At 52.1% G+C, this 22742-nt stretch overlaps 1 protein-coding gene across 2 annotated transcripts in view; it reads right to left on the bottom strand.

The window, feature by feature from the left end:
• The window catches only part of UBASH3B (ubiquitin associated and SH3 domain containing B), a 139138-nt gene extending 117643 nt beyond the window's left edge, over window positions 1-21495 (bottom strand). For both annotated transcript variants that reach the window (XM_047877346.1, XM_047877345.1), the window contains exon 1: window positions 21006-21495. In XM_047877346.1, coding sequence (XP_047733302.1) covers window positions 21006-21057 — 52 coding nt within the window. In that variant the 5' untranslated portion in view covers window positions 21058-21495. The remainder of the gene's footprint in view (window positions 1-21005) is intronic.
• Between the last annotated feature and the right edge of the window lie 1247 nt (window positions 21496-22742).

Below are 22742 nucleotides of genomic sequence, written 5' to 3'. Positions count from 1 at the left end.
CTGATGATGTGATGGGCCAAGTGCCCCAACAGAGACATCTAATGTGCCGGGGTAACACGCAGGTGTGCATGCGCACACACAGGTACCTGCCAGAGGCTTGAGTGTGTGCTCTGCTTCAAGATGGGAGTGGACAGAGCTGGACGCAGACGTGGGAAATGAGTAATGCGATCCGAGAAATTTTCTCAAAGGGCAGCATATTTGAAAAGGGCATAGATGATTTCACTCGAGAGAAAAGTGCACCCAGGAAAAAAGGCACTTGTTGATTCACTGATTCATTAACGAACTTGAGCCCGCGCGGGGGGTGTTAAAATTGTGGGAAACTGAGCAAAGCTAGCTGAGTGCGACAAAGGGTACTAGGGCGGAGGGGAAGGAGAGGAAGAGGGGGCTGGAAAGACAGGCAGCAAGAAGCCTCACTGATACCTGATACCTGGGAAACACACACACACACACACACACACACACACACACACACACACAGAAGGGAGCTAAGGGAGGAGAAACGAGACATTTCAGCAGCAGAGGAACGTTGGACTGTGGGTATCTTGAAACATTCAAATGAAATCTTCAAATGGTCTTCAGGGGGAGGCAGAAAGGGAAAGGCTCCAAAGACAGACTAATGTGGGGATGTTGGAATAGTCACTTACAAGCTGGAAAAAGCCTTTAATTGCTGTGCCTGGCTTTTCGCATTTGTAAAATGGAAACACTACCTACTAATCCCCTCAAGATGGAGAAGAGAGTAAAACACACACACACACACACACACACACACACACACACACACACACAGAGTAGGATCACAACAAATGTAAGATCTTACTAGCTAACTGTCTCTAATTAAGAACCTCCAAAAAAGCTCCCAACACGCTGAAGTTTCAAGGTGCTTCTCTGAAAGCTTGGAGGAAACCCGGCTGCCTCGAAGCACGTCATACCTTCTTGTTTGGTGATTATCCACCACTTCTGTATCTGTCTGTCCCTTTCCTAATCTCCGGGATTCACAGGGGCTAGGAATGCATCCTGTTTGTCTGGGGCCCATGGACCTACATGGTCCTCAGCTCGTCAGAGGCGCTCCTTGAAACTTTGGATAATTAATTGCACAGATGGGCAAAGCAGACGTAAACCGTCTTACCCAAAGCATGTTCTAGAACTTTGACCTCACAGCCCATTGACTTCTTGAGACGACACGGTTGCAGACCAAACAGAGCAAAGACTCTGATCTCATCCGGGGACAGACGCATTCCTCTCCGAATTCCCACCAAATGGGAACGGCCACCCAACACTGAGCAGCCCATGTCACCTCCCTCTCAGAAGCGGCATCCACACTTTCGCAAGGAGAAGCAGACGCAACACTCAAAACAACTCTTAAAACACCTTCCTGCAATGTGGGCTATAAACACAGGAAACAGCAGCTGGCTGAGCCACCAGTAACGTTTATTTGCCAGTCAGGGTGCTAGAGCTCCGTGTGTGAGTTTAAAGTCGTCATCCAGGACCCAAAATAAGCGAGTAAAGCAGAAATTGAGGCACCCTGACTATAGGTCTAATGGTAAGGGCTTTGGAGTCAGAAACGCTAGGGTTAGAAGCCCAGCTCTCTGCCCCTTACTCAATGCATGTTAAATAACCTTTTGAGCCTCCATTTGCTCATTTGCAAATGGGTCTATTAATACGAACTGCAGAGGTGTTCACTGAGGAGTAACTGACACAGTGTTTGGAAGGGGCTGAGGCTGGCGACTGGCGCACAAAAGATGATTATGAATGGTCTTTCCCATCATGCTCCTTGGTATCTGCCCGAAGGAGCCGAAAATTTATGCTACACAAAAGCCTGCCCATGGAAGTTCACAGCAGCTTTATTCAGAACTGCCAAAACTTGGAAGGTACCCAGATGTCCTTTATCAGGTGAATGGACGAATAAACTGGTGATCCAGATCATGGGATATTATTCAGGGCTAGAACGCAGGGAGCTAGCAAGCCGTGAAGACATGGCCGGACACTAAATGTACATTATGAAGTGAAAGGAGTCCATCTGTGAAGGCTCCGTACTGTATGGTTCCAAATGTGTGACGTATTAGAAAAGGCAAAACCATGGAGTGGTTGCAGGAGGGGCAAGGCTAGGAGGTGGAGGGGTTAGCGGGGTGCAGGGAGAGGATGAACAGCTAACAGGTAGAGCACAGAGAGGCTCTGGAGAGCACTGCAAATACTCTGTATGATACTTTATTTTTTTTTAACGTTTATTTATTTTTGAGACAGAGACAGAGCACAAACGGGGGAGGGGCAGAGAGAGAGGGAGACACAGAATCGGAAACAGGATCCAGGCTCTGAGCTGTCAGCCCAGAGCCCGACGCGGGGCTCAAACTCACGAACCGCGAGATCATGACCTGAGCTGAAGTCGGACGCTCAACCGACTGAGCCACCCAGGCGCCCCTCTGTATGATACTTTAATGACAGATACGTGTCAGTCTACATTTATCCAAATCCGTAATAAATATAACGACAGTGAACCCTAAGGTAAACTACAGGCTTTGGGTTGACTGTCATGTGTCAATGTAGATTCATCAGATGTAACACACATACCACTCGGGTGAGCCAATACTGATGATGGGAGAGGATGTGCGTGGGGTGGGGGGCAGGGACAAATGGGAAATCTCTATACCTTCCACCCCATTTTGCTATGAACCTAAAACGGCTTGAAAAGATAGTCTTTAAAAATGACACCTATCTCCAACAGCTCGGAGGACCTACTATAAATTCACCCGACAACGTCCAGATCTTTGAAAGCACCACGGACCCCGAAGCACAGCTATTCGCTAGCCCCTGTGCTGTTCCATATCACCTTCCTCCTCTCTCTGTTTCTGGGCATGGGGTAGAGTGCAATGAACGTTGAACGTATCTGATCACTTCTTGGTCCTCCCTATTCGACCGGGAGCACCAAGACGGCAGGGGCCGTTCCTGAAGCATGTTTTTCCCTTTTGCTCCTAGCAGGATGCAAGCCCGATAATTGCATGTTGAAACAAACAAACACACAAAACAGCCCCATGAACAGGAAATTGGAGCAGAGGAGAAAGCGGCGCCCTGGACCCGGACATAGAGCTCTACAATGGTACTCCCGATGTTCTGGCAAGAGTCCAGCAGTGAGCTGAGAAAGGCTGAAGAAACATGATAATACTTCCTCCTTCATGGTGATCTTCTTCTTTTTCTTTTAAAGAAGAAAACTCCCTCTGTAAAAAAAGGCAATTCCAGAGCAAAGAAAACCAAACAAGGAAAGAACGTTCGATTCTTTAGCCAAAAGTGTTGCAATATACATTCTCTCCGTCATCAAAAACTGCAGTGACAACAGAAAGAACATCAGCCCTTCTGGAATTTTTCTATTGCAAGGAGTTCAAGGCTGATTTAAGCCTATTTCTTTTACTTTCTTAAAAACATTTTGTATTTTATTAAATTTTTTTGATGTTTATTTTTGAGAGAGAGAGACAGCACGTGAGCAGGGGAAGGGGCAGAAAGAGAGAGGGAGATACAGAATCCAAAGTAGGCTCCAGGCTCTGAGCTGTCAGCACAGAGCCCGACACGGGGCTCAAACTCATAAACCATGAGATCAAGACCTGAGCCCAAGTCGGATGCTTAAGGGACTGAGCCACCCAGGTGCCCCAAGGCTATTTCTTTCCTAGCTGAAAATTCCAGCCTCCTAAGTCTGTAAAAAACTCACAGCCATCTTCCTTCCCATTCTGTCCGACTTACAAGTTCTTTCTCTTCCTAGTGTTAGGGCTGCTTCTCTGCCCTGGCGTGGTTACATTGAACTTGTACATCTGCTCTGCATCTTGCTCACTGCTGCTTCTCGGAGCCTCTGCCCATTCCCTCTGTCCCAAGGGGATCACATGCCCAGAGCCGAGAGACATGAGTGAATATGTGCCCAGCAAGGGAGCGCTCAATGCTCACTCCTTCTGAGGTCCTTGCCCAACTCCCTGAGCTCAGCACCACAACGTCCCTTCAGCCCGGGGGGTGTGGATAATCCATTCCTAACCAACCCTGGGCGGGGCTGCTCCAGAAGGTGACAACTTCCAAAAAGAAAGGGGATGTTCAGAGAATCCCAGAGACTTGGCATGGAGACTCTTTAAAGACAGGGGGCTCGGAGGTCATGTCCACATCCCGCTAGCTCTTCCTAGCTCTTGGCTGTTGAGTATCTCAGGGAGTCAGTAAGCTTCCTCCGTGGGCTCTCTATCTGTATGCTCGCAGTTCTGGGACTGCCTCATTGTACCCTGTACTAGCTTTGTGTGCATTTCACTTTCGTAGGCTTCTTCTCTTTTGTTCCCCCCCCCCCCCCATATTTTAAATAGGGGAAATGATCTGTTGTACTGTCAGAGCTGTGGAGACAATCTTGCATGTGAGGGCACCTACCCAGAAGGATACCTTCAGATTTCACATCCTTCCCCACAGACCTCAGGTCCAGGCTGGGTCCCCACCGGGACTTCAGACGTGTTCTCCACCCCGGAACACCTGAGTCCTTCTGAGGAGGCTGATAAGAAAGCTCAGTCACTCATAACCGGAGAGAGAAAACACGACCTCCGGAGGCAGAACACATCACGGTTGGGCCATCGGTTTCCAAACTGTGTTTCTGGTGACCTGGAAACTGCCCACCCCCAGCAACAGAACTTCCCAGCGAGGTCCACAAAATAAGCAGCCTCTTTTCCTATGTCAGCACTCTAGCCAGCTATCAGAGGAGAGAACCTTCCTCTGTCTCTTATCACATGATATTGCAGTCATCTGCTTGAGTCTTTCTTGCCCAAGACCTTGAGGGCTCCCTTCGCTCAGAGACAGGGTCTTCCTCGTATTTCTATGTCTAGCGCGCAGCACAAGTCCCGGCTGCCTGGCACAAAGTCGTTGCTCAGCACATTTTTTGTTGAATCAACAGGATCTTCTTTCTGCCCTGCCTCAACATCTCCCATATATCCCTGTAAATCACGTTTAGCCCCACACGACCTGTCTCCCAGGTCAACTCGGAAACGCACTGGCCAGATCCCCACCATGTGAGAGACGGACGGGAGAAATTAAAAAGAGATTCAAATGAGACTCGCCCCCTTATCTTCCACATCTTTCGGAGCCAGCTGCCGAGGGAACAGCAACCCTCCTTGTTGCTGCAAGGTCCCCCGAGAGTCCTGCCATTTGAAAGCCTTCACCAATCGCGCATGATACAGCCATCTTGTTCGAGTGGTTTCCCTGGTGTCCCTCCTCCCCCGCTGGCCCGCCTCAGGGCTGGCAGCCGCAGGCCATAACAACACAAACACACTTGTCACCCCCCCACCCCCCGCCACGGCTTGGTGGATGAAGTGACACCCAGGGGTCCGTGGCGTCTGAAGCAACCAGACGGCAAAGGGGCATGTATGGCCGCGGTCCGTTCAGCCTCACAGTTGAGAGGCTGTGACCTTACGTTTGGAGGAAGAGAAGAACTTCAAACGTTCTCCTCAATCCTGACGCGCGAAGGTGCCGAAGGTCTGAGCGAGGTCCGAGGTCCCTACGGGGCTCATCGTGATGATGTGTTGATTTTGAAGACCTACCTAAAAGCGGACTCCCCCGGGGGCCCCTGTCATCATCACCACACCGCTGACGTGCCAAGGAGTCTTCCTGATAAGGAGAGCCACTCTGTGTACTTGTGAGCGGGCCGAAGGCAGCAGTGGTGTGGTCAGGGTCCAGCGCTGAGAAGAACCACTCCACGTGCCTCGACCAGCAACCCCCCCCATCGTCCTGCCCCCAGCCCCCCCACCGTGTATCCGATCAACCCAATGCTACTGTAATTAGCCCTAGGCCCCAGGTCTTATTTTTTTTTTTTTTAATTTTTTTTTTTTTCAAAGTTTATTTATTTTTGGGACAGAGAGAGACAGAGCATGAACGGGGGAGGGGCAGAGAGAGAGGGAGACACAGAATCGGAAACAGGCTCCAGGCTCTGAGCCATCAGCCCAGAGCCTGACGCGGGGCTCGAACTCACGGACCGCGAGATCGTGACCTGGCTGAAGTCGGACACTTAACCGACTGCGCCACCCAGGCGCCCCTAGGCCCCAGGTCTTAAAGACGTTGGGAAGCGAACCTAGAAACTCACCGAAGATTTACAGTGGCTCATTAACTTATACCCAGAGTCCCCTCCTGTGCCCCAAGCGATGCTGTGATTCCAGAGCTACTGATCTGAACCACCACATCTACCATTTACTGATGAGTCAGGCTCTGCACCATTTCGTGTGTATTCGCTCATTCAAACAAGGACCAGGCAAACCATTAGGTTCTCTGCCCGAAGAGCCCCTCATGGAGGCCACGGGAACAGCATCCTTCCTGTTTCTACTGTGGAGGCCGGAGAAGTGGCCGGCAGGGAACGTGGTGTTCTGTAAATTCTTCAGTACAATCCTGTGCCTGTCTTCTCAAAGTCCGGAGCTGAGATGGGTAGTGCGCACACACACACACACACACACACACACACACACACACACACACCCTTTCAGAAAGAGTGATAATGTCACTGTAACTCTGTACAACATCAGTAGACAGCCAACCACATTGCAATTATTTGAGCGCAGCAACAGATTAAACCAGTGACCCCAGTTCTGTGTAATCTAAGGCCATCACATCATTTCTCCGGACCTCAAGTTTGCGAAGCACAGCCACACATCAACACGGTGGGTGTGGGTGAGGAACTCAGACCTGGGAGTCTGGCTGCCTGGAGTTTGCTTCTTGGATCTACCACTTACTAGCTGTGTGGTCTTGGGCCACTTACAAATTGCTGGGCCTCAGTTTTCTCATCTATAAAATGGGGATAATAACAGTTCCTATCTCATAAGGCTGGTATGTGGAATAAACAAAACAATGTACACGTAAAGTTTTAAAATACTGCCTGGCACACAGTAGGCGCTCAGCGAAGGTTAGCGAGGAGCACTCACGGCTCCCGTTGGGATGATGAGGGTTGACAAGACGGCAGATGGGTTAGCAACCGGAAAGGCAAATGAGGAGCACCTGCTAGACCCCCATTCTGTGCCAAACATCACGAACTACGAGGACAGGCAGAGCAAGTGTGTAACACTTGGTAACCACATGCCGTGGTAGACAAGACAATGGTCCCCAAAGACGCCCATGTCCTAATCCTCTGAACCTATGAATATGTTCCCTTACCAGGCAAAAGGGACTTTGCAGATGTGCCTAAGTTAAGCATCTTGAGCTGGAGCGATGCGGTCCTTAGGTCTTTCTAGAGGGAGGCAGGAGAGGAAGAGACAGAGGGAAACAGAAGTGGGTGTGGTCATTCTGTTGATGGAAGAAGGGGCCATGAGCCAGGGAATGCAGGCAGGCTCTGGGAAGCTGGAAAAGTCAAGGGAACCAGTTCCCTCCGAGAGGGACAGCACAGCACTGTGGATATCTTGGTGTTAGCCCATAATACCCATTTTGGACTTCTGATCTCCTGACTGTAAGAGAATGAATTCGTGTTGTTTTAAGTCCCCCCATCTGCGACAGAAGCAATAGGAAATTATACGACACGTGGCTTTGGTCACATGTACTGTGTTTCACAAAACGTCTTGTTGTTCCCAAAAGCCCCTTGGCTAACTCATTATGACTCACATCCCTACTTCCCAAAAGGGGGTGCAGTGAAAATTTAAGCATCCAGAAGGAAGCGTTGACTTTGACGGAACTGGCCTCTCGTGTGGCTGCTCGCGTTCCTTGCTCAGCGTTTGCCTCTCTGAAACATCGGAGCTTGCTTAGGGAAGACTAGAACAGCCTACCAGACGTCACACAAAACCAACAGTTCACAGACTTTCTGGAAGAGCCTCAAAGTCCCAGGTACTATCGCATCATGTGTGCATGACTTTTTGTCATTTTTCATTACATTTTCATTACATATGTATAACTGTGTATACACATTGCCTCATTTTGATTCATCCAACCTATCAAAATACTTGATCAAAACCACATCCTCAGGGACACCTGGGTGGCTCAGTCTGCTAAGTGTCTGACTTTAGCTCAGGTCACGATCCCACAGTCCATGAGTTCGAGCCCCGCCATGAGCTCTGTGCTGACAGCTCGGGGCCTGGAGCCTGCTTGGGATTCTGTGTCTCCCTCGCTCTCTGCCCCTTCCCCACTCGCACTCTGTCTCTCAAAAATGAATAAATGTTGGGGCGCCTGGGTGGCGCAGTCGGTTAAGCGTCCGACTTCAGCCAGGTCACGATCTCGCGGTCCGTGAGTTCGAGCCCCACGTCGGGCTCTGGGCTGATGGCTCGGAGCCTGGAGCCTGTTTCCGATTCTGTGTCTCCCTCTCTCTCTGCCCCTCCCCCGTTCATGCTCTGTCTCTCTCTGTCCCAAAAATAAATAAACGTTGGAAAAAAAAAATGAATAAATGTTAAAAAAAAAATTAAAAAAGTAAATACACATCTTCAGAAAGTGACAGATCCAGAATCTGAAGCTAGTCTTTTTGTCTCTAAAGCCGGCCTTCCTTCCCCCCAGAGCAGAAGGCAATATTTGTTCTTACACTCCAGGATGGGTGGCCGAGACACCTAAGGGTCCCAGAGGTGACCATTCCAACTGGCCAGAGACAAATTAGCTCCCTCTTCCAGAGGCCAAGATGTAAGCACATAGCAGGCAGAAGGAGGGGAGCAAAGGGAAAGAAAGGGCAGAGAACCTGTATGAAAGGGTTGATCAAGGGACTAGCCCAGTCCATTCCTCCAGGAAATGGAGGCAAAAAGCCTTGTTAGAAATCTCCCTCTTGGAGGCAGAGCCTGGACTCAGGGAAGTCGCCTGATGTATATAAAAAAGAAACTGTTCTGGCCTGGGAGTCAGGAGGCCTAAGGTCCACTTCTGTCATAGACCAGCTGTCGGTCTTGAAAAAGTCACTTCGTTTGTTTGTCTCATTTTACTTTTACGTAAAAAGAGGAAGTTGGGCTGGAGAAGGTTCACTGGCAATTCTCACTACGCATTGAACTTCTTCACCCCAAAGCAAACCCTACCATCCATCATACGGGACTCTCCAGCCAGGAGCAAGAGATTATCATCACGAGGTTAAATACTAGGCACAGTCTGGGAGGTCAAAACTAACGAACGTCTCTTGGACACCTGTGTCGACCTACACCTTCTGTTATCTGTAGCTTTCACAAAGTATTGTGTTCACGACGCTGCTCATTTTCACATTCTTTGGCGACCCATGAAGAACCACCGCTCGCCAAACCACCGAAACTTAAAACTGTATCTTCTGTTCTCTACGTCGTCCATGCCTACCGACTCTGAGAAATTCAACGTAAAACCTACTATGTAAACTATAACTTCCTTTTCTTTGGAGTAAAAGCACTCTCTCCAACCTTGATTCAGGTGCCCCCATCTCAAGGTCTTCTCTTGGTTCCCTCTCCCTCTTCTTTCCTCCAGCATTTCCTTCCTGAGCACCCAATAGAGCCGTCATCCGTTCAGGGGCCACACATCCCCGCTCGTCTCCGGGTTGTAGGGGAGGGCAGGCAGACCCATGTGTGCGAACCAGCTTGCAATGACTTAGAAGACTGGACAACACCTTCTCTTGGGGACACGGAGGCTGCTCCAGTCCCTGACCACTGGCCACCTCACGAGTCTTGATGTCTTACAGACGGAGCACAGATCCCCAGCCTTCCTCGAAGAGCTATTTCTGATGCAGAGATGGTAGTAACAGGTGCTTACTGGAGAGAGGAAATTACAGAAAATGAGCTGAGCGCATGGCAGTCTGAGATCTCACCATCCGGAGGCCAAAGAGAGGAGGAACTGAGAAGGTTTCTCACTGCTTTAGCCACAGTCCTTAGGGCATTGGCGGGCATGCAGTAACCACCGGGAAAGACTGAAATGAATGAAGGGTCACTCCAGCAAGGAGAATCAGGTGACCTTGGCCTGGTTTCCAGTGAGGACAGGTGAGTTCAGATATGGATGGGTGGAGGCAGGGTTCTGAGATATGGATGGAGGAGCAGGTGAAATCTCTAGTGGTGAGGGAATCCAAAGGGGAGATGATTCTTACATCAGAGATTCCAGATAATCTGTCCATTCACGGTTAGCTCTCGGTCAGCGGCCTCAATTCCAGAAAGAAGACTCCAGCCGTCCGAGGAAAGCGTTCTCAGAGAGCAGGGCGGCATCCCAGGGGTCTGATCCTCAGGAAGTCTGGGGATGCTGGGGAGGATTGCCAGAAACCCCACAGAGGGGCTTTGGAATCTTCGTCTGGGAACACCTCCTCCACAACCAACAACTTTACTCACTTTGGAAGTGCAGAGGGAATGGAACATTTTGTGGACCTCAATCTTTTTCATGAAAGTCTCTTCTCCCCTGTCCTCTTCCAGGACACCTGTCATTTCGTTCTTTTCCTGCCTCTTGAACCATTCCTCTTAGCCTCCTTCACCTTCTTTCTTCCCTACCCACCAGCTGGTCCCCGCAATTCTATCCTTGGGGGTTGGCTCCTTTCCTTTTCTTTGCTCTCTGCCTGTTCTTCACACCTGCCTTCTGCTCCCATCAGTTCCCAGCCCGACCTCCCCTCGGAGCGCCAGATCCCTCTTTCCTGATCTATGTGTTCACAGCACCTCTAACGTGTCCCAGAGTACGTCATCGCATCCTCTGGGTCACCCAACCTTCTGTGTGTCCTAACTTGGTTGGTAATGTTTCCACCTTTCCAATTTGCCAAGCTCAAAATCTCCGGCTACCTTTCCGCTGCCCCTCCTCCTCGCATCCAATGGATCATAAATCCTGTCGATTCCATTTCAAAAATATCTCTAGAACCTGGCTCTTGTGATCTCAATCCGAGTCCTATGAATCGTCCACTGGGACCATTACAGGCACCTTGCAACTGGATTCCATGTGTAGTGCTGCTCTGCTCTGTTCCATTCTTTCCACCGCCTTCTCGCTTTAAGACTTTATTTCCCACAACCTCCAGAAAGCAATCCGGCCCCAGTGCATTTTTCCACCTCCCCTCTCACTACTTCTCTGTCTCCTTCCCACCAATCCCAGCCCCGGGGTGCCTTGCTCTGAAGCCAAGCTGTTCCCTCTGACTGAAATGCGTCCTCTCCTCCTGCCCAGAAAAATCTCTACTCGTTATTTAAGGTCTGCCTTAATGATCACCTCCTCTGCTTTCCTCAAAACCTTCTTCAGTTACACTAATTGTTTTTTTCTGTGGTCCCACAGGGCTTATTTCAAATCTCAACCACAGCACTAATCATATTGCTAAATCACAATTAGTGTTTCCACGTCTTTCTCTCTCGAGGAAGGCTGAGCTCTTGGAGAAGAAAGACAACCGTCACATCCCTAACAAGTTCCTGGCATACAGGAGGCACTCAGTAAATGCCAGTGGAAGAGTGAATGAAATAACATCCAACCTCAACTCAGGCCCAGCTATGGGCCAGCCGTGTCTTTTGGTAGCCAAAATGTCTCCTTCTCTTTCCAAACTAGATAGTAACAGCAGGGGGAGAAGGCGGGAGTGTCATGAGCAGTGAGTCAAGAAACTCAAGTTTAAATTAAAATCTTATCTTCCCTTGTGGTAAAATACGAAATCATTCAAACGGTCTACTCATCTTCCCAAACTCCCCCCCTGTCACACTGAAGGGTGCTGCGGCCATTCTATTCACACCTTGAGTTTACCTCAGGTCTTCCTGTCTGGTTACAGCACCCTCTTCCTCTCACATACACACTGCGTCTATCTCTTGCAGCGCATGGACCACATTTTATCATAATTTTCTATCTTCTGCACTAGACTGCCAGTTCCTTGAGGGCAGAGATTATATATAATGATCCTCTGTACTCCCGACTCCTGTTATCACAGGTTATCACAGTTGCCCATAAATACGTAATAAAGTGCATATACAGTTAAAAAACAAAATTGGCACTGGGGCGCCCGGGTGGCTCAGTCCGTCAAGCCTCCGACTTCGGCTCAGGTCACGATCGCACGGTTCGGGGGTTCGAGCCCCGCATCGGGCTCTCTGCTGTCAGCACAAAGCCCGCTTCGGATCCTCTGTGCCTCTCTCTCTGCTCCTCCCCCACCTCTCAAAAAGAAAATAAACATTTTTTTTTTAATTAAAAAAAAACTAAAAAAAAAAAAATCTTTTTGACGGGCATTACGAAACACTTGATGGAGATAACACCTGCAATGTTACGCTGGTTTTTTGTTTGTTTTTTTTAAAGTTTTATTGAAGTAGAGTTGACACAATGTTGTATTAATTTCGGGTGTACAGCATAGGGATTTGGCAAGACGATATGTAACGCTGTGCTCACAGCAAGTGTGGCTACCGTCAGTCACCAGAAAGCTCTATTACGGTACCACTGACGTACTCCCTACGCTGGGCCCTTCATTCCTGTGACTTATTCATTCCACACCTGGACGCCTAGATCTCCCCCTCCCCTTCACCCGTGTTGCCCACTCCCCCACCTTCGGCAACCATCCGTTTTGTCTTCTGTATTTGGGGGCCTGTTTCTGCCTTTTGTTGGTTTGTTGATTCATTTGTTCTGTTTTTTAGATTCCACCTATAGGTAAAACCGTATGGTATTTGTCCAGGCTTTCCCTTCCCCTGTCTTGTTCTTCAAGATTTCATTCGTTAAGAGGCCGGGTAAAGTAGGCATCGTGCCCCTCTCTTCCCTGCTTGCCTCGCAGAGAGTAAAGTTCAATAAGCCTGGAGGGAGAAGGGACCAGAAAAGAAAAGAGAGAGGAGAGAAGAAGGGAGGCCGGGAGGGCAGGGAAGGGACAGGCCAGGGAAGAGACGCCGGACGTATTTGTGATTGAACTAGTTCTCCAGGGTGGGTGCGATCTGCTTAGGCAGAAAGCAAAGAAATGACGGGTCCCCGCAGTCGATTCAAGGACAGGATGGTTACGGTCCGACGCACGAGACACCACTGGTTCAGAATTCGGCTGCTCCGTACGGTTCTGAGTGTGTTTGTCTGTGTTTAAATAGACTGGATACATGAGCAGCCATCGGAGGCACATTTCTTCCCTGCCCTGTAAGCGTTTCCTACCCGAGATAAGAGACCAAACATTTGGAGAGGGAAGGCTCACTATAAATATTTTGGAACGGGGCACAGCCAACACGGAAGCGGGATTCTAAACAAGCTGGCTACCTGATTCCGAGAGAAGGTTTATCCAACTAAACCCGAAGAGAAGTCTGAACCGTTCGGCTGCCTCTGGCCATCTGTGCTGTCCGCGTCCCCTTGGCATTTTCCGGGCTGCTGTGAGCTGCTCTGGTGGTGTTCCTTTCAGCTTCCCGCTGTGGGTGGCGACGGCCCTCGTCCCTGGCGGGGTTCATTGCCACGGCTGCTTTATGTACAAGAGCGTTCACGCTTCCACTGGGGCAGCCGAACACAACGGGAACTGTTGTTACACCAACAGCTGGTGACTTCCAGAAGGGGAGATGCCCCTTTGATTAAAAAGGTGCCCGTGGGCAATTTGTTTCCCCCAGGGGCTGGGCTCCAGGCACCAACCTCCTCTCTCAGTTAACCAGCACTTTCCTTGTGTTTTTGCAAGAGAGCACATCATGTGCCAATTTGAAAATTACACTATTGTGTACTACTTAAATGACGCCCCCCCTCCCCGCTCGTGGTAATTACCTCCTATCATTCTTTCTTCCCGTTTGTTTACTCTCCAGAATTTCAGTTGTCAGTCCTGAACCGTTTTCTCTGAAGGGAGAAGAGAAGAATTTGACGGCAAAGCACCGGAAAAAATAAAACAGACACGGAGAAGCCAAATGCTCTGGAACAGACAAGCACACAAGAGGCGGTGAAAACATCCTCGTGCTGTCCAGAGACACCTGTCCGTGTCACCCTCGCGTCACCAGAACGCCTGAGGTGTGGTTGACTTCGACCCCTTTTGCAGTTGGCAAGTCTGAGGCCCGGAGAAGGAAAAGGCTGGGTGTGAAGCCACATGGCCAAAAAATGAGAGCAGAGCGAGAGTGCAAAGCCAGGGTCTGACAGAAAGGTAAACTGAGTGTGCTTTATGCGACCACTGGGCTACCAGTGGGGTGTGAGCGGAGTACAGAGCCTTCAGACTATCACCCAGGCCCAGAAGGATGCACAGGAGGGTCACTGTGGAGGATGGCAGTCAGCTAGAGAGAGTTCCAGGCTGCCTCTCACAGCCGACTTCAGAGGGCCAGGTGGTGGAACTTGGCATTCATCTTCCCCTCCTGAGAACCACGCGGAGTTTACTGGGATGCTGCGCACATAGTAAGAGCTCAGGCGATTTCTGGATGTTCGTCTGAGGCATTCGTGAATAGGCCTCCTCCCCATAAACAGTAGGTGGCAAGGAACACGCCTGCAAAGTCGCCAGGAAAGTGGGGGGGCTGTTGGCCAGAGGGACCAACAAGACAGGAGCCCTCCTATCACATGACCCTGAGCACCTGACAAGAAGGTCTGCCACACCTATGCACCCACCCTCCAGGGACGTTGTCCCATAAGCCTCTGGGTGACACCCAGTGCCCCCTGGGAAATTCCTCCAATGAAGAAGACAAGAGCTGTCGGTCCCGGTGGGGACCACAAGTGTCTCGCTCTCCAGAGGCCACCCAGTTCCGCCGGGACTGTGCCCATCACAGTGCAGAGAAACCGTTCTTGAATGAGCTTTTCTCCGCCCCTCTCTCCAGGGCTACAGTCTGATTCCATTTGAGACGAATCAGAAGCCAACCATATGGCACTCCCACAAATCCCCAACCCGGGCCACTTATGATAGCCAGCAGCTCGGGCAGCACTGGCTCACCTCCAGATCTGCTTCTGCTCCGCCTGGCACCCCTCAGGGCGCTCTACGGACAGAGGTGCAGGGAGAACAGAACCCGAGTACTGAGGAATGGCATAGGCTCTACCCCCGACTCACTTCTTTCGGCCCACGGCTCAGTGAGGCGCGAGGAGATGAAACGCGGTGGCCACAAAGGAGCCGTGGAGGATAAGATCACCGCTGGAGTGGCCGCGACGCCTGTGTCTGCACCCAAGGCTCACTGAATGCCACATGCGCCGGGACTGTTGGCACGGAATGGCACCCTCAGCCTTTCCAACAGCCCTTCAAGGTACGTGTGTTATTGTCAACGTTTTACAGACGAGGTGACGGAAGCATTGCACGCTGGACGGCCGGCCCCCAGGTCTCCCGACTGTCTGAACGGCCACGGTTGACACGTCGGTGTATGAGGCAGATGATGATGGGGTCTGTCCAGTTCCCGGCTGCCCAAGTAGAGGGGCGCCCTGTCACAAGCACACACACGCCGGGGCCTGCGGGGATCACGGGGACGCCGACACCTCCACCACCACTGTCACCGGCCAGAGTGGAGATGGCAGGGGACCCAGGACTCCCTAGGTTTATTGCTTCTCTGAAAAGGCAAGCCTTTAGCTCTGAGAACTAATTAATGCCCACCGCGTGAAAAGCAGCCAGAGTTTGGGGCAGCGGAGGGCAGGGGGCAGGTGGTGACAAAAACCAGGGGACAGAGTCCCGAAGCATGGTGCTCTTCGCTCTTTGTGGCACTGAATCTCCCGAACCTCAGTTTTCTCATGAAACCATCCAATGTCTGAGACTTGAGAGTGATTACGTATATAAAGCTGCCAGGTCATCTCTAAGGTGGTCGAAAAATCTAAGGTAATATTATTAGGGCGTCACGGAACTTCCACAGAAAGTGGAACCCAAGGGGTTATAATTACGTTAGCAGCAAATTCAAAGACCTCAAGACCTACCAGCGACAACAGGAGATGAACTACTGATTCACGCAACATCATGGAAGAATCTCAAAAATATGAGGCCGAAGGGAAGAAGCCAGGCAGGCATAAGAGTATATACACTGTAGGATTCTGCGTCCATGCAGGTCTAGAAGATGCAAGCTAATCTGCAGTGACAGAAAGCAGACCAGTTCCCCAGGGATAGGGTGGAGAAGAAACTGACTGGAAAGAGGCGCAAGGGAACTTTCAGGGGTGACAGGCAAGTGCTGCGTCTTACGGCGGTGATTCCACGGGGGTGTTCACATGCCAAAGCTGATCAATCCTTCGACAGATTTCATTTCAGGTACATAAATTTTACCTCAATAAAATTAAAAATAAAAATGCGTGTCGAAGTCCCCTCCCTTTGGGGCCACCTGAGTGGCTCGGTCGGTGAAGCGTTCGACTCTTGATCGCAGGGTGGTTGAGTTCGAGCCCCGTGTCGGGCTCTGTGCTGATAGCTCAGAGCCTGGAGCCTGCTTCGGATTGCATCTCCCTCTCTCTGCCCCTCCCCCACTCGTACTCTGTTCTCTCTCTCAAAAGTAAGTAAGTAAATAAATAAATAAATAAATAAATAAATAAAACGAGCCTTTAATCGTGTGCTTTACCTCACAAGACTGCCATGCTAATCAAGAGGGCAATTTGGTGCCCGTGAGAGTAATTTTTTCAACTGCAAAATAACACACAGACGTAGAGGAGTGTCGGATGAATGCGCGGTCTAGCCGGGTAGCTTCGAGAATTCTTTGCCTCGCCCACCTATGAGAAAGATCCTCTCACCCCCAGGTGGGTCGGGGTTTGTCTTCTCTCTCTCCCCAAGGTCCCTGCCCAGAAGTGGCCACAACTCAGGGATGCTGAGTTAACCAAGCACTTTCAGAGGATCTAAGGTCAACCACCAGGTAAGCTAGAGAAGGCCGGAGAAACTGGATACTTTAATTCATGGGCTCTGCAAGGTGCCTCTCAGTTGCACGCACAGCCAGCTCTGAGGGTGTTTTCTCTTTGCGCAGCAAGGCATAGCGAATGCAGCTTACCGTCCCAAGGAAAGTTCCTTCTTCTACTGTCCTGCTCTTCCACTAGGCATCGTTCAAATATGCTTCATAGGAGAAAAGGTCGACCTAACGGCACATGACCATCTTGCTGGAGACCTCAACCAGCAAGCACCTTACCTCCGTTTCTTCCAACCCAACACAACAATACCATAATCCTATCTGTCTGGCGTCCACATTATATTTTTAAGTAATTCGAGATCCTTTCCTGCCCGTGACTCGTCTTGTCTTCACAAAGCCCCGTGAGTTACACAGGCTAGGTGTTGCTGTGCCCGCAAGCTGATCGGGATATTGAGGAAAATGGAAAACCTAAAAGCTTTCTGTGTCAGAAGCGGGACCTGCACATGGGCCCCGGATCCCCTGCCCACCCCCCCCACCCCCCCCAACCCCATCCTTTTGCAAGACTGTATCTTTCCATCCTTAGCAAACATTAGAGTCATTTGCTAGAGACAGACTTCTAGCCACCGGCAGCCTCAAACAAACCCAAGACTCCTCAAATTCAATGGTTTGGTGAAGCTCCCACAGTTGGCCTCAAGCTGCAGAAGAGGTAAGAGATAAGAGCCCCACCCCCCCTCCCCCCCACCAACCACAGAGGCCAGGAGCTGATGGTATGAAATCAAGTAGCAAAGCAACAAACCCCATCAGAGCGCCTGTCCCGCCGCCTTCTCTCCTGACCCCTAGGCACCCTCCTCCTTGGCTCGGCAGGCTCTTCTCTATCCTTCCCACTAAACCTGCTCTAGCCTTGACCAAGCTGGACCTTTATTTTTAGAACTTCTGGAACAGAAACTTTTAGAAGAGCTAATAGGCATAAAAAGGAAAAGGAAAAAGAAAAAGGAAAAGAAAAAAAAAAAAAAAAAAAGGAAGGCATTGGCCATTTTGACCCCTTAAAGTCTTCCTTCCTGAGGCCTTCCTAACACCTCCTTACGTTGTGCACTCCCTCCCTCCCTCCCTCCCTCCCTCTCTCTCTCTCTCTCTCCCTCTCTCTCTCTCTCTCTCTCTCTCTCTCACACACACACACACACACACACACACACACGCACGCACACACGCGCACACACGCACAGACACCGGAAAAATCGCTACTTCTTAATCCTCCATTTGGCAGGTCTTTCTACAGCAGTGTCGATGGACCGAAGGTAATAGGGTAGGATGGAAAAATCCTAGCGCAGCTCCAGGGAAGTGATGAGCTAGAAGGAACATACCCTGAGGTCACCCTGCTGGCTCAGCGCTCCTCTCCCTTGTAGGCACCTAATAAGCATGCGCTAATTAATCCTGTTCCCCCCAGAGGGAGCCAGTGAGGCCCCGAGGAGTTAAGTGACTTACCCAAGACCACAGCACAGGCTGGAATAGGACCTGGGCCTTGCTGGCCTGAGCTCTCTGCCCACCCACCCAGAACTCCGTGGAAGGTCCCTTTCTGCTGCTGCAAGGCAGCAGACCCAGGGACACCCACAGGGAAACCAGAGCTGTCGGCCTGGGCCACCACCATTCTCTCCAAAGGGCCGCGTTCCAGACACTGGTCTCATCCCTTCCTGAGGCATCACAGCCAAGTCTCCCAGAGCCCAGGAAACCATCACTGCTCCCTCCTGCTTGCGATGTCATCGTGCTGCTGCCTCCAGCCTTAAGGCCCGAGAAAGAGGCTTCCCAGAAGCTAAGCCCGATGCCCCAGCTCTCTTTCTTCTTGGCCTGGCAGCCTGGGGAGAGTAAAACCAGGTCAGGTGACAGCCATGGGCTCTGCCCCCACCCCACCCCCCCAGGCAGGGAATCTGATGGGGAGACAGAATGGCAAAGCCAACCTCCTTCCAGCCCAGGCTGCCTCATGAGGACCCACTTGGCCCCCCTTTCAGCAAAGAGAGGCAGGCAGTGCTAGTCATAATAATAATAATAGCTGTGATCGGCTGAAGAATGGCTCCCCAAAAGATAGACAAGTCTGTATCCCTGGAACTGTAAACATTGCCTGATGGTAAAAATTAAAAAAAAAAAAAAAGCTTTTGCGGATGTGATTAAGGATCCTGAGATGGGAAGGCTATCCTGAATTACCTGGAGGGCCCTAAAAGCAATCACAAGGTCCTTATAGGAAAGGGGCAGAGGGAGACTCGAGCCACAAAGAACGGCGACGTGGCCGCGCAGGCAGAGATGAGAGTGATGCACCCACAAGCCAAAACCTGCCAGCAGCCACAAAGGCTTGGGTGAGGCAAGGGAATGGATTCTCCCCTGGAACCTTCCAGAGGAGGCACGGCCCTGCTGATACTTTGATTGCAGCCAGTGACACAGATTTAGGGCTTCTCGCCTCCAGAACTAGGAGAAAATCAATTTCCGTTGGCTCCAGCCTGCGAATTTGTGGTTATTTGTTATAGCAGCCACAGAAACTAATACAGGAGCTGACATTTAATAATTACCCACTAGGCTCCAGGGCACTGCCCTAAGCGTTTTACCCGCATTAAGGCATTACATACTGGCTCTGGATGTGAGGTCAGGCAGACATACTCCGGGTTTGCAGGCCAGCTTTATTGCTTAGTGTTGTGACTTTAAGCAAGTTACGTAACTTCTGTAAACCTGCCTCCGAATGCGCAAAACAGGCGTACGAATTACCTTTCTCATCGCGTTGCTGGAAGGATACGTGGTTACTTAACGTAAAGTGCTTAGAACAGTACACAGTAAGTCCTCAATAAATGCTAGCTATTAGGAGATCTCAGGAATTCGGCCAGCCACAATTAGACCATCATCCTCATCTGTCAGGACATGGGCAAGGCCTCCTGGACCCAGTGCAGGAGAAAAGACGCCGCTGGCAAGTGGGTTTGAAGAGCCAACAGGACAGTCTGAGTGCAGTTAAGCATTTCTTGCCTTAATTAAGCAATTTAGGTCCTTACTGCTGGCCTCGCTTCCAAAAAGGCAGATGCCCAAGACGGCGCTCATTGTGCAGCGTTGCCCAGCTGATTTTCCAGCCCCTACCTCCCGTGCTTAAGGAGAGGGAGGCACACACATCACCCATAGTAAGGACCTAAGTGGCAACATAACATCCACGCCTGACGCAGCCCTGCAGAACCCACCACACTTTCTCCCTGTAACGCTGGCATCGGGAAGCGGAGTCCCACAGCTTTGGAAGTCAAACCCCGGCAAACACCTGAGTCCACCTCCTGAGTTTCCAAGGCCACTCCAACCAGTCCCAGCCGGGCGGGGTGGAACGATAAAACCAGGGGTCTGCTTTGGTTACGAGATTGCAGCCAAGTCAGTAAAGAACAGAGGAAGCAAGATCCGCCCAGGGGCTGGGGAAGGGTAACCTAGACTTACCAACCGAAGAAAAGGGAGGAGAAAATTTTTTTTTTCCTTAACTTGGCCCTTTCCGATAAAGTTTGCCCAACTCTCCCGTTCAGGTGATGTCATTCAAAGAAGCAGCGCCTCCACAGGATGGCAGGCCTTGTGTCCCCACCTAAGAAATCTGCCCTCCAGAAATTAACCAAGGGAGAAGGGGCCTGGCCCGGCCACCCGGCCTTGGCTTCCTCCTAGGCAGGGTTCCAGCCCCACGGGCTTAGTCGACAGGCTTAAGGCCCCTGCTGCTGCTGCCGCCTCGTGCAAGCAAGCGGCCGGGCCTCTTCCCGGCGGACTGCAGGAACAGCCACCTGCGCTCGCTCGGCCCTTCCCTACCCCACCCTCCAAGGGGAAGAAGGATGAGGGAGGACAGCTCCCCTCCTTACTCTCGGGCACCCACAGATTTCCGCGCTGCCGTCACCACTGACGAGAACCCAGGTCCCCAGGAGGAATCGCTTCTCCTTCCTATTCCATCCTCCCTATCAATGAACACGCAGCAACACCCACGTCCCCGCTCCTCCTACTCCGCAGGGAGACCGACCCGGGGAGCGACATCCGGAGCTGGAAGGCACCGCAGTAAGCGCGCCGGCCCCTCCGCCCCGCCGGTGCCTTCGCCTTTTCCCAGCCACCGGAGGAGCCTACGCCAGCCCAGCGTTCGGGATGGGATCCTCGGCGGGGCCCCGCCTCCCCGGGGGCCCGGCGCTGCAGACCTCGGGGAGCCCGCCACGGACGGGCTCATCCCACCGCGGGGGCCGGCCGCAGGGCACGGCACCTGGGACCCGACCCCGTAGGCGTGCCTCACCTTGGGCGCCGCAAGCAGGCGCCCCCGCCCGCTCCCGCGCCGGGAGGGGCCGAGTCCCGGGCCGCCCGCGCGCCCGTGCTGCCCCAGCAGGTGGTGGGCAGCGGGGGAGCGCGCCGCCCGTCCGGCAGGCGCGGGGAGGCGAGCCGGAGCGAAGCCGAGGGCCGGCCGCGTGGGGCGCGAGGGGCGCGAGCCCCGCCACTTACGCGCGGGCTCTGGGGAAGCCCATGGAGAGCAGCACGTCCAGCGCCGATCCATGCTTGATGGTGCCCGGGCGCTGCTGGCGGCTCCTCCGCGGGGTGACTTTGCTGTACAGCTCCTCTCTCGCAGCCATGCCGAGCGGGCCGGGGTGGCCGTACTGAGCCATGGCTCAGCGGCCAGCCATCGCCGGGGAAGGCGCCCGAGCCCGAGCGTCCGGGAGGGAGCAGGGGAGGGGGCTCGGGGACCCGGCGCCGGGCGGGAGGCGGCGGCGGCGGCGGAGGCGGCGCTCGGAGCTTCCCCAGAGTCGAGACTGACGCTTCCTGGTGAGGCCACCGGAGCCGGAGCGGCCCGCGGGCTGCTGGGGCCGGACCAGCCGTCAGCTGCTCGGGCCCCTGGGTGCCCCCCCAGCGCGGCGCCCGCAGCAGCCCTCTCTCCTCCGCCCCCTTCCTTCTCCGCTCCCAGCAGTCCGGGAATTTGCAATGAGTAATTTTTGAATGGATCAAAAAGGAAAAAGGAGCCCGGTGGGCCGGCCCTGCCTTGCCAGTACCGGGGCCCCGCCCCTCTCTTAAAGCCACAGCGCCGCCGGAGGCTGCTCCGGGCCGGGCGCGGGCTGCCGCGTCCGGGTGCGGCCAAGGCGGCGGATTCGAACCAAAGAGGGCCGCCCGTGTGCGTGGGTTCCGGGGAGTCGCTCCCCAGGCCCCAGTCTTCTCCATGACTTGCACATAGAGCCAGCTGGGCCTCCAGATACCAGCTCGGGCCGTGTCAACTTTCATGTGGTTCCTGCGGTTGTAGATGGGTTAATAATGGAAATTGGGCCAACTGATGGATGGTATTAATGAACCAGAAGGCCAAGCCCTGTAGGCCCAGATAAAAGGTTTTGCTTCCGAAAGACCCTACAAAATCCAGAGGATTGTCGTGGCCACTGGAGACCAAGTTCCCAGCAGGTGGCCAAGTGGCCACACTGAAGACCTACCGTGCTCTCCAGGACTGAAGTAGTGACTTCAGGGACCTCAGGCTCTCGGGGCCTGGGAGGGGAGAGGGAGAGGACTGAGTGGGAAGACGAAGAGAAAGGGGAAGATGAAAGGAGGAAGGAGGACAGGGAAAGTGGGAAGTGGAGGGGGAGGTGGAGGGAGAAGGAACAGAGAAAGAACACTTTCTAATTATAAAAGGTGTTCAGGCTGGAAATGGGTGGGTTTTCGTTAGGGAATGAGCACCCTGTCAATGAAAGGATTCAAGGAAAGAGTAGCTGATCATTGCTCAGTGGTGACATGTAAGTGAATGTGTATCATAGGTTGGATAAAACTACTCTCACCTCAAAGAAGGTGGGAGTCTTCTTTAAAAATTATTTATTTATTTATTTAGAGAGAGAGAGAGAGAAAGGGCACAAGTGAGCGAGTGGCAGACAGAGAGAGAATCCCACCAGGGGCAGAGAGAGAAGGCGAGAGACAAGCAGGGCTCACCCAATGTGGGACTCCAACTCACAAACCATGAGATCATGACCTGAGCCAAAAGTCAGACACTTGAACGACTGAGCCCCCCAGGCGCCCAAAGGTGGGAGTCCTAACCATACCCACCCCACCCCATCCCCCACACCCTGAACTTGGCTTGGGGGTTAAAGCTCTTTCATTTGGAGACAAACTTGTCGTCCTCCGTCAAGGACAAGAGCCCCACTTGATTTCATGGAAAAGGCACAGAGTAAAACCCTAGCTGCTCTTTTTCTGCGCAATTACGAACCTAACATT

This window comes from Prionailurus viverrinus, chromosome D1 (genome assembly GCF_022837055.1).
Source record: "Prionailurus viverrinus isolate Anna chromosome D1, UM_Priviv_1.0, whole genome shotgun sequence".
Classification (NCBI taxonomy): domain Eukaryota; kingdom Metazoa; phylum Chordata; class Mammalia; order Carnivora; family Felidae; genus Prionailurus; species Prionailurus viverrinus.
The sequence above is the reverse complement of the archived record's forward strand: the minus strand, read 5'-3'. Positions and strand labels throughout refer to the sequence as shown.